General features: G+C 49.7%; 1 protein-coding gene across 1 annotated transcript in view; it reads left to right on the top strand.

Moving 5' to 3' along the window:
- Positions 1-11,840, top strand: part of ADAMTS8 (ADAM metallopeptidase with thrombospondin type 1 motif 8) — a 19,585-nt gene extending 7,745 nt beyond the window's left edge. The window contains exons 4-8 of the mRNA XM_019509447.1: positions 607-905; positions 3,797-3,980; positions 4,708-4,880; positions 4,980-5,155; positions 8,805-11,840. Of these exons, the coding sequence (XP_019364992.1) occupies positions 607-905; positions 3,797-3,980; positions 4,708-4,880; positions 4,980-5,155; positions 8,805-9,537 (1,565 nt within the window). The 3' untranslated portion in view covers positions 9,538-11,840. The remainder of the gene's footprint in view (positions 1-606; positions 906-3,796; positions 3,981-4,707; positions 4,881-4,979; positions 5,156-8,804) is intronic.
- The last annotated feature ends 91 nt before the right edge of the window (positions 11,841-11,931 follow it).

Genomic DNA, 11,931 nt, shown 5'->3' with positions numbered 1-11,931 from the left:
TATCTGGAATAAAAAAGCAATTGCTGGGAATCGCTTTGCTCGGGGAGATGGGAGGCACAGCCTTGATGCCTGCTGAATAGGCCTGGTGTAGAGATGCTATAATCAGCAAGTGAGAAAGCCCTTGGAAGATCTAGTGGGGAGTTTGGGGAGCAAAGGCATTGTCAGGTCTAACAGCACTGGCTGTGACCTAAGAGCTCGGCAGCAGCCGGCAGGTTTTTACCAACTGGAAATGTTCTGACAGCTTTGCATCAGGAGAACAGGCCGTGCACAGGAAACTGCAAGCGAGCATTTACTGCAGCAGAGCTGAGGGAGATGCGCAGGCATGGAACTATAAAAACCTGGTTCAATGTAGTAAAAACGTGTGCTGACAGGGGAGCAGAACGAATGGGGGAATTAGGCATGAAGATGCATGTGCAGAAAAGGGTCATGGGAGATATAAATCAGGAAACCACAAGTTTGTTGAAGCTGAAAAGTCCCTAGTGCTGGAGGTGACCGTAGTCCATAGAAAACAATAGGCTTCCCATTTGCATGGAGTTGGGCACTGCAGGGGCCTGCCGGCTTCTTTATGTCCAGCTCACCGTGCATTTGCATCCGTTTCCCAATTAGGAGATTGCCTCCTCGACGCTCCAGCCAAACTCATCACCCTCCCCACAGACCTGCCAGGCCAAGTGCCCATCTACAGCCTGGACCGTCAATGCCAGCAGATCTTTGGCAAGGAATTTCGGCACTGCCCGAATACCACCGAGGAGGATGTCTGCGCTCAGCTGTGGTGCCGGATGGAGACAGGAGAGCCTCTCTGTCACACCAAAAATGGCAGCTTGCCCTGGGCGGACGGCACACCCTGCGGGGCAGGCAGGCTGTGCTGGGAAGGCATCTGTGTGCTAGGGAACATGGCAAAGCCCCAGGTAACTGGTTGGTGGGATGGAAATGATCTGTGTCTGCAGGGGAAGCTTCTTTCCTGCAGAGAAGGGGCCTGGTCCCCATCGTTCTCTCCCATTGCCGCTCAGGAGCTGAGGACTGGCATTCCCAGCTGTGAGAGCCACAGCAATAAAACTCACACTTCCATGCACTAAGACATTGCCACAATTCTCCCCAAGGGGCCAGGAAAGCATCATGATCCTGGATGGGGACAGGGAGGCAGAGAGCTGAATTGACTTGCTCAGGGCAGCACGGGGAGTCGTTAGCAGGGATGGGCTTAATCACAGAAGCATAGACAGTTCAGATTGGAAGGGACCTCAAGAGGTTACATCTAGTCCAGCTCCCTGCTCGAAGCAGGATTGTCCCCAACTAAATCATCCTCGAGCTTTGTCTAGCCTGGTTTTGAAAACCTTCAAGGATGGAGCTGCCACCACCTCTCTGCTCCAGTGTTTTACTACCCTCCTAGTGAGAAAATTCTTCCTAATATCCAACCTAAACTTCCCTTGCTGCAACTTGAGCCCATTGCTCCTTGTTCTGTCATCTGCCGTCGGTGAGAACAGTCCAGCTGCATCCTCTTTCTGTAAGCCTCAGAAATCCAGGCTCCCAGCCGTATTCCCTGCCCACTGCACCACAGGGCCTCCTGGTCTGTGTCTGAGGACGGTGACCCCAGACAAGTCCTCTCCTTTTCTCCAAGTAGACAGCACAAAGTCTGGATGTGAGGAAACCTGGGCCCCGATCCTGCAATCCAGCCTGCCAGTGTAGTTCCCTGTGGTGTGGGCAAGGCTCCCCACTAGCACATCCAGTTGCAGGATCAAAGCTTGTGCCAGTTAGGATGGGGCTCCTTGACTCTGCAACTTGCAAATGAAGCAGCTCATGTTACTACCTTGGGTTCCCCATTCCACTCTAATCTGTGTCCAGGAAAGGCTGTTGTCTTCTGATTTGCCTGGTTTGTTTTTGCATCTCCTCTCAGGCAGCACTTGCCACTGAGATCATCTCTACTGTGGCCTGTGCTGGGCCAGGCCAGCTCACAGAGTCACTCTGCAGTGAATTTCCTGATGACTTGTGCTGGCCTGAACTGTCAACTCCAGGAAGACTGTCATTGTGCCATTAAGTCATTGTCTTTCCCCTCTGGGAATATACGTGAAGACAAAGTACTTCTGAAGCAGCCCCTAGCCCAGCAAAATGCTAACAGCAGCTTCAGCGAATAGGCTCATCCATGCCAATGGTACTTACATCCCTGCATAACTGCTAGCTGCATCAGGGCCATACTTAGTATTGTCAGGAGCGGAGGGGACATGTGCATGTTACTGGTGCCTGCATCCTTCATTTGCTTTCCATATTTATAGTACAGGACCGATAGTAGACATCTGTCTGTCTCGTGAGACAATGAAATTGTGCCGAGACATCAACTTGCTGGATGTAACCCTCACTTGATAAAATGAAGCTGGAGTGACCTCTTCAGGGCACAAAAGCCTGGGCAGTGCATATGGCCAGAGACAAAGTCAGGAGCCCAAGTCTCTTCCACCAACAACAGCCTTGTGCAGCACCATTGGCTTTCGGGGCATTGTGACCAAGCTCAGGGGTGTGAATTGGGCCGTGCAGGTTGGCTCATGTTGCCCACGCAGTGCTCTGTGCACCACCCAGGCAGCAGGACGAGGGCAAACAAATCAGCCCCTCTAGGGTGTTGGAGATGTGTTTGCAGCCAGGCTGTCCTGCATCCCTGTGCTGGTGTTTGTGAGCACCACAAAGTCATGCTTTCAGCTCCTAGAAAACAGATGGGACGTCTGCTTTTCTTTTCACATTCTGTCTCCCTTCGGGCTTGGTAAAACCCTTGCTGGTTCCAGTCCTGTATTTTGACATGGATGCAACCCCCACTCCATCCCCTTAGCCCTGCATGTTGTTTTTCAGTTCTGCCATGTGCGGAACAACGCACTAAGCACATGCCTTATACTTGTTAAAAAACCACTACAAAGAGTGACCCAGTCTCTATGGCAAGATCAGCACAAAGCCAGGCCAAGTTGGATACTAAGCCTCTCTCCCTGTCTAGCAAGTATTCGAAGGACCAGAACCTAGGAGGGGCTGAGCACACACAGCTCATATAAAGCAAAATCTTGGCAGCACTTCTCTATTTCCATTGACTGCGGTGAGGCCAGGATTTCAACCGCAGAGCTGAACACAGGCTGATGGTGCTCATCACCTCTTCGGTAGTAGAAAGCTGCAAGGTACAGAGACAGCTGTCTAGAGGGCAGGACCAGTCAGCTCAGCAATTTGGCCCACTCAGGTCTTGAGACCCGCTCTCTGTCTTACTCCATATTCAGTCTTGGTCTCTTGTCATATAGCACCAGTAGGTATTTCTTGTTGCGGCCATTTGAGGGACGCTTTTGTGAGCTCACAAGCTTCTTGAACCTTGGCTCTAGACGGTTGCTGAAGGGCAGGGGCTCCAGAAGTGAGGGCCTTCCCCTGGGAGAGCCTTACCAGCTAGGCGCCATCCTGGTGAACCCTGCACAACTCAGCTCTCAGATAAAAAGCATCTTACACCTTAAGAATAAGGTTTCAAAGCTGCTCAGGAGTTGATATGCCCAGGTCTTATTTGTTTTCATGGGAACTAGAAGTCTGAAGAGGAGATTTTCAAAGACACAAAAGGCAGTGATGTGTCTAACTCTTTTCAGAAGTCAAAGAGAATTAGGACCCTAATTGCTGTTTGTGCCTTGCAAAATCCCTCCCTGCCACATCCACAGCCTGAAATGGCCACATCTGTGTTTGAGCCCCAGACCCTTTGGGATGTCCCACAAATGATCTGCTCCTCCTGGCTAGGTCTGTGCAGCCCATTAAAACAAAGAGGGGTGGCTGTAATGAAGTGATTTGTGATGTCTTGCAGCCTGTGGTGGATGGAGACTGGGGGCCCTGGAGCCCGTGGGGCACCTGCTCCAGGACGTGCGGAGGCGGGGTGCAGTTCTCACACCGCAACTGCAACAATCCCGAACCGCAGAACGGTGGGAAATACTGCGAGGGCCAGAGAGCCAAGTACCAGTCATGCCACACGGAGGAGTGCCCAGACAGTGGTAATCCAGTTTCCCAGTAACGCTTGCCTTCCCTTCCCTCCCCTTGATGTCCCTGCCTGTGTCCGGAGCAGCTCCAGGAACTGGCTTGGTGGAGCTGAGCCTGACACGAAAGAAGCCATTGTAGTGATATAGATATAATTATGAGGCATTATGGATGGCAGCAGCCTGTCTGTCCGACTGCCACCAGGCACTGGAGAAGTCAAGCGATAGGGAGTCAAAGAGGACTCGGTCTGATACTGAGGCACCTACCAAGAGACACCCCTCAGCAAGGTTTTGGAGGGACTATACAGTCTGTTTCCTCCCATCCCAAATCTACCTGCAGGCCCAGTCTGCAAAGCCACCGCTCCTCAAGGGCAGGGTTGGGCAATTAGTTGGGCCCAAGGGCCACATGGGGGGTTTGGATGAGCTGTCATGGGCCAGGTCAGCACCAGGGTGAGCAGCGGGCATGTTCACTGAGAAGATGAAGGCAGGGCAGGTGTGCACCTTACAGGCTAATTAAATCATTTATAGCATAAGCTTTTGTGAGCCCAGGCTCACTCCACCGTGTGCTGCGAAAGGACTGAGAGGATGCCATTCATGAGTGCTCTGATAAATGATGAATTGCTCCTTGGGTACCTCCGGCACCTCTGACCAGTCAGCAAGAGAGACCGCAGTTCCCTGCAAGCTGCCTCTTCCCCCAGCCCAGCCCCGCTGAGGACTATGAGGTCCTGTTTTTCCTTCCTTTCAGGGAAGAGCTTCCGAGAGCAGCAGTGTGAGAAGTACAACAGCTACAATTTCACGGATCTGGATGGGAATCTGCTGGAATGGGTCCCAAAATACACGGGTGTCTCCCCCAGAGATCGCTGCAAGCTCTTTTGCCGAGCCAGAGGGAGGAGTGAATTCAAAGTATTTGAGGCCAAAGTAAGATGCCTGCCTTTAATTCTTACTATTCTCCTTCCCTAAAGTGCCCCATGGCATCATCTCATAATTGTCACTCCTTTTTTGCTTTGTATTGTCCAGGTGATTGATGGGACATTGTGTGGGCCAGAGACTCTCTCCATCTGTGTGCATGGTCAGTGCATCAAGGCTGGCTGTGACCATGTGATTGGGTCCTCCAAGAAGCTGGACAAGTGTGGGGTGTGTGGTGGCAATGGCTCAACTTGCAGGAAAATATCTGGTTCACTCAACAGATCCAAGTAAGCCATGGCGGGGGGGACTGAATCCATCTCTGGGGCTCTGGGAGTATGAAAGAAAGGATTATGCCAAGGCTGGATGTCTGCCTTCGCCAGAGCTGTCCTGCTTTCGAGCTGCTCAAGATCTGGCTTGTGGAACCAGTTCTCTTAGTTTTACCCATGAAAATTTGCTGATTTTGTGCATTTACAGTGTAGCTGAGAAGAGGACATATAGGTTGCCACATAGGTTGTTAACACAGATTTTCTGGCCCAAACAATGAGTAACTCATTACATTAGTAAAACTCAAGGAATGCAAAACAATCCATTTACTCTTCTCCTTACATATAGTACCAAAGGACTTAGGAAGGTAAACATACCACGCCATGTTGCTGCTGTACAAATGTCTCAGGACCAATAAGGACATGAGCAAGAACACACATAGACAGTTAAATGCATCCTAAAGTCTCACGCTCAGGGATTAAGAACACTGTCCTGGCGCAGGTCAGGTTTACCTGCTACCATAACTTACAGTAAACAGTGCTACCTGTGACTGTTAGCACTGACTGCTGGCAGAGGTTAAATAACTTAGCAACCTCTAGGGTGCCAGTGGCTTTGTGCACCTTAGAGAGGGGCACTATTCTTCCACCCAGGTGGAGGAAGTGCCACCAAAAAGTTGTAGAACTGAAGTCTACTCCATGATAGGGTAGACTGGGCTCTTTAACCCTGGTCGGCAGCCAGTCTAGAAACAAAGCCCTGACAGATGGACAAATAGATCATGTCATTTGCTCCAGCAGCTCCTGCAGCCAGGCTGGTTCCAAGTGTCCTGGCACTTGTCTTTCCTTTGGACTAAACCAGCAAGACCAAGAGCGGGGCAGTGGTGTATGGGCAGTTCAGTGTCTCCAAATACACTGCCCAGGCTTTTGTGCCCTGGAGAGGTCACTCCAGCTTCACTTTATTTTCAAGCAAGGATTACATTCAGTGAGCTGATGTCTCACTCGGTGTAATTGTATTGTCTCATGAGACAGAGAGATGCCTAGTATACGTAATTAATTTTACTTTTTTTATTTTTGAATCAGCTCAGGCAGTGAAATCAGCTGCTCTTTTTTTTTGTCTCTGGTCCATTACATACTCTGATTCCCAGATGCAGTCTCCAGGAGTCTGCTGTATGAGGCCCAACACTGCAGGAAAACTTTTTTTAAAAACCCATCCCTTTTCCATCGTGTTGTCTAACTGCCACAGAAGCACTAGGTCTGATAAAAGCCATTTACTTTCACACCCAAGTTTTGAATCTTAACCAGTTTTGAATCTTAACTGCTTGACAACCAACCTTGGATCCAATTTGTGCCAACCTAATTCTAAAGTAACTCAGTGATTCTCAACCAGGTTCCGTGGCACCCTGGGGTGCCTTGCAGTCCTTGCAAGGGTGCCGGGGGGTGCCACTCAGGTTTAGCACTGTTAGGTATATAAACATGGTTCACCAGATAAACTTAGAGTTTTTACATAAGAATCCATTGTGTTAAAACCATGCTGACCCATTGTGGCCTTTCTGAGATCTTTCCAGCAGAAGAATTGCTCTATTCATTTTCTGTAGTCAACAAAGTATGAAACCTAAGAGCTGGTATTTTCTGAGGGGTGCCTCAAGTCTAAAGAGGTTGAGAACCACTGGCATAACTCCATTGTCTGCCATAAAGATAACCTGGATTTGCAGCTATGAAAATGAGCTCCGAATCCAGCCAGGTGTGATGTCTGTTCTCTCCACCCGCAGTTTCACAGAGCTTTATGTAAAGTGTAACCCAAGCAGTGCTTACTGCCTCCGGTATGATCAGGTGCTGACATCGATGAGTTCTTGGTACTCTACCAGTTGTAGATAAAAACTCAGTCCCTGTCCTGAGGAGTGCAAACCTGAAGTCAACGAGTGAATTTCACCCATGCTGGCACAAGGCTTATCATAGGCCACAGAACGGGCTGGGCCACCCGGGCCATAGCCCAACCAATTTTTAGCACATTAATTTATATAACCCACAAATGCACAATTGTCATTCCAGTTAAGACTGTACAGTTACTTTTTTTAACTGTATAGCTAGCTAAATTAACATGCTAAAAGTTGGTTGGGCCATGGCCCGGGTGGCCCACCCAGTTCTGCAGCCTGTGCTTATCATCATTTCCCTTGGGGTAAAGTGGGATGTAAATGCCTGAGCAACTTTGTGTTGGCTTTCAGCTCTGGGTGGATTCCAGCCTGTGTGCCAAAGCTTTGATATCAGTGACCTATGGCAACTTCTACCATGTGAATCTCTAAACCTCTTGATTTAAAGGCTGAAGTTCAAGCTGAGTAAATCTAACCCTGAAAACCCAACAGAGGCACTTCCTAAAAATATAGTAACAAGGCCCAACGTATCAAATTCCTTGTGGCAAGATTCCTGATACAGCCAAATTACATTTCCTCAATTGTTTTCTCCCAGGGAGCAAGATGAATGGATCTTCCATTTCCCAGTGAATTGTGGTTGTAGTAAGAGAGATTAATGTGATAACTACAGCCAACTGGATTTAATTTTCAAGACATCCTGTTAAGATCAGGGTTCAGGATGCCAGTGCAACTGACAGCAGAGTTTGACCTCGCATCTTTGTTCCACAATATTCTTGGCATAATGAACAGCCACGGTACAAACTCTTGAAATGCCTTGTATAAATTTTCCCATTGGCCACTGTGGCTGATTTCTGCCAGGTGCTGCAGTCTGGTGCGTTTCCATATCATTCTACAAATAGCGATTATTATTTGTTTAGCACTGACAATGTTTCCTGAGCTATACAGGGCACAAAGATGGAGAGTCACTGAGCCAAAGACTGTCCAGTCCATAGCTATGAGTATTTGAATGCCAACGTGTTCATGCTATAATCCCCCCGGGACTGCATACTCCGGGATTCTGCTGCCGTGCAATTTGCAGTGGGATCTCCTGTCTGGAAAGCAGAGTGTGCTCCATATACCAACATTTAATTTACAGTTAGTTTCCAGTCTAGGCTTGCAATGAAAATCTCCCAAGAAAACAAACTTAAGTTTTAAGTGATGCAGAGATTTCTGCCTGAGTCTGCAGACAGCCTGAAACGGTAGCTTTAAGAGACTTGGATTGTCGTCATGTGAGGTGTTGGGTCTAAGACCTAATGATGACAGCAGGAATGCAAATATTGTTAACTATTTCACTGCCGATTTCTTTTTAGCAGAAACATCTAGTCATTCCCCAGCTGTCAGGAATCCCTCCCTGGATGCCAAAAGCTGTATCTTATCCAGCTGCCAAAACCTCCAGGATCCCAATGCAGCTCTGACTTTTCAATACCAAAATGCCAAGCTTGTTCCAGTGTAAACATTTGGGGGCAGTATAAAATAAGTGGAAGTTCATACCGAGATACCTAACTCAGGGACTGTACCTAAATACAGTTCTGAATCGATCATTCATTTTCATAAATAATTCAGCACAACCTTCCAGTTAAGCATTGATCTGCTGCTGCAACACAATTTCCAGGCTGTGGCACTCGAGTGCTGTGAGATCCAAGAGGGTGGATCCAGAGTGTAGGTCAGTTTGCCCTGGGATACTCAAAGCCTGGATAGTTATGTCACCCCACCCCAGCTGCCTTGTTGGTAAGATCAGGAAAATAACCATCTCCATGTGATCCATGCAGGTATGGCTATAATGACATCGTCACCATCCCTGCCGGAGCTACGAACATTGATATCAAGCAGCGCAGCCATCGAGGAGTCAGGCACGATGGGAACTACTTGGCTTTGAGGACTCTCGATGGCCACTACCTCCTGAATGGAGAGTTTGCCATTTCAGCCATGGAGCAGGACATCCTGATCAAGGGGACAATCCTGAAGTACAGTGGCTCCATGACTACCCTGGAGCGGCTCCAGAGCTTCCAGGCACTCCCAGAATCCCTCACGGTCCAGCTGCTCACCATCACCGGCGAGGTCTTCCCACCCAAGGTGAAGTACACCTTCTTCATCCCCAAGGATGTCCCCTTCAACAAGCAGAAGGACAAAGAGAAGAAGTCAGCCAATATCATCCAGCCAATGCTGACCTCGCAGTGGGTCATGGGGGACTGGTCTGAATGCTCTAAAACCTGTGGCTCCGGCTGGCAGAGACGGACAGTGGACTGCCGGGACATGGAGGGCCAGACCTCGACAACCTGCGACAGGGCCCTGAAGCCGGAGGATATCAAGCCCTGCGGCGACCTCCTGTGCCCCATTTGGCGGCTGGGTCCCTGGTCCGCGTGCTCCCGAACTTGCGGCGAGGGAGTGAGGACGCGCAGCGCCTCCTGCCTTGACTACGCAGGGAAGATCACGGCCCCTGAGAAATGCAGCTTGCCACCACCAGCAGAAGCCACCGCAGCCTGCCTGCTGCAAGAGTGCTGAGCCAGTGCCAGGCCGGTGCGTCAGAGGCACATAACATAGGCAACTACTAACCAGACTAGACCTGGCTCAGCAGCCGGAGCAGGAACATAGGTTTAAAGGCGGATGTGCACTAATTGACCTGAGCGGGCCCCCGAGGCAGCCCTGCTTGAAAGACTAACAGACATTCAATAACAGTCCCTTCCCCACCTGACAGCCATCTACCTCAGAGGGGGACAAGAGCAGCGGGGGAGCGGGGAGGAGACGCTGGGTGTTTTTTCTGGCCAGCAGCAGGGGAATTTCACCCCAAGAAGCAAAAATTCATGTCCTAGTCTGTTTGCAAAGAGGATGGCCTGAGTTTCAGTCCCACCCACGTGGCCTTGTGAGTCTGACAGTGAGGACCTCATCATCACGGTGGACTGTGCGCTGACCATCAGGCTGATACCCAGGGCCGCCAAGGGCTGGGGTGGGGAAGGGGCTTCCACACTCGAAGGTGACGTCATGGAAGTCTTTTTTAAAAAACCATGTATTGGATGGAGGGTCTGATCATCAGACAGTTCTCCCATTAGCTCCATGATGGCTGTGGGATCAGAAGTCTTAGCCATGAGCTCACACTCTTCCTACCGGTTTGAGTTAGGTTCGAGACCACCCAGAGGTGTAAGCTGCTGAGATGGGATCTCAATTCCAAATCTCTCCATCCCAGCCACATTTCAGTGGTGCTTGGTCTGGGACTTCAGTTCAGCACATTAGAAAATGGCATTTTTGCCAAAAGCTGGAGCTAGGGTCAGATTTCCATCCCCCCCATCCTGTGTTCCAGGCCATTTCTCTTCTTAGCTGCTCACATAAATGCAATGAAAGCCCAATTCAAGGTCAGCCTGTACATGCAAATCCAGCTTTGTACATTTGTACCCGAATCTGACCTACTTGTCTCTCTGTCAGCTCACCCAGAAAACCAATGGACTCTGACATGAGGCAGAGTGGTCTGAGCGTGGGACTGAGATCCAGCTGCTCCTGAGCTCTAATACAGTCGAAGAAACACCTCCCTTCTGTGGCCTTAGACAAGTCATTTGATCTCTCTCTTTCTCTTTCTCTCTCTCTGCGCCTCAGTTTTCCTAGCTGTAATATGGAGCTTATACCTGACCTGATTCCCAGGGTGTTTGCTGTGAGGAAGAGCTAACATTTGTACATGGCTTTGAAGGTGACAGTTGAAATGCTTTTTGCATGACATGCTAAATGCTAGCTACACCCTGTCTTCTCACCAAGCTTGAGTAGGGGCTGCCATTTCCTTCCCCAGAAAAGTCCTCAGCTTTGCATCCATCGAGTATTTGATAAGTTGTGTTTTGGGGTCAGGTCATTCGCCATTCAGGGGTCAAATGAAAATTACAGTAGAACGCTGAACACTAATTGGGTCCAACCACTGTGTGGTCATGAAAACATGCAGTGGATTGATAACCTCCCAAAACAACTGAAAATACACTGTAACCAAGAGAGGCTGCATTGTAAAGTCCTCTGTTAACCATGTTACTGTAACTTGACTGAAGTGTGTTGTTTTGCCTTCAGCATGGAAGAGGATACAATGTGGAGGGTGGAGATGTTTCAGGTTTTGATTAACCCTTATCCTGTGACATCACCTGGCCATGTGCGTTTGGCTGGACATGCAGTGGATTGGACTGTGCCTGTTCTGCGCTCTACTGTACCTGCGGGAAGTCAGGCTAGATGATCACAGCGGCCCCTTCTGGTTTCATCGTCTTCAGTTGTACAGATCCCTGGTTCAGGTTGCAAACTCCCCCAGAATTCAGGCACGCAGAGCTCTGGCCTTTGGGTCAACCCATTGTGCAGACAGAGTATGTTTGCTAACGTTAGATCTGGGCCTGGATTCCTGCCTGTATAGTATTTGAGGGGGTCCAGATCTGGGGCTTTGGCTCAGGATATTCACAGGTCTTTCCAGCTTGCAGTCATCCTCCCCTCCCTGTAGCCAATTATCATCCTCCATGTGGTTGCCTGCTGCTAAGCAGTCCTGACAAGGAGATCTAACACCCCTACTCCCAAGGCTGAAATCTTTCCTTCCCTGCAGGGATTGCTGCCAGAGCGGAGTAGAACAGCCAAGCTCTCTGCCTGCAACCCAGACACTGTCTGGTCATTGCAGATGCCTGGCCAGTCACTGAACTTTGCCCCTTTTGCTACATGTGTACTGAGGCTCAGCCGGCCTGGCAGCAGCCTGCATCTCTGGGGCGGGGAAGATTTGCAAATTTCCTTGTCAGCAGTGTCTTGCAAATAGAGGATCTGTGTGTTATCAAGAGGCTCCCTTCTTCCTACCCCTTTCTGGGAGCCTTGGTCTCAGTTCCTCCTGGGTCCCCCATGCAGCTGTGCCCTCAGCCCTGGGTTTCCTCCCACAGAGACATGGCAGTGCCCTACCAT

The sequence above is a fragment of the Gavialis gangeticus genome, unplaced genomic scaffold (assembly GCF_001723915.1).
Source record: "Gavialis gangeticus isolate Ggan-Ray unplaced genomic scaffold, GavGan_comp1, whole genome shotgun sequence".
In the NCBI taxonomy this organism is placed as follows: Eukaryota; Metazoa; Chordata; order Crocodylia; family Gavialidae; genus Gavialis; species Gavialis gangeticus.
The sequence above is the reverse complement of the archived record's forward strand: the minus strand, read 5'-3'. Positions and strand labels throughout refer to the sequence as shown.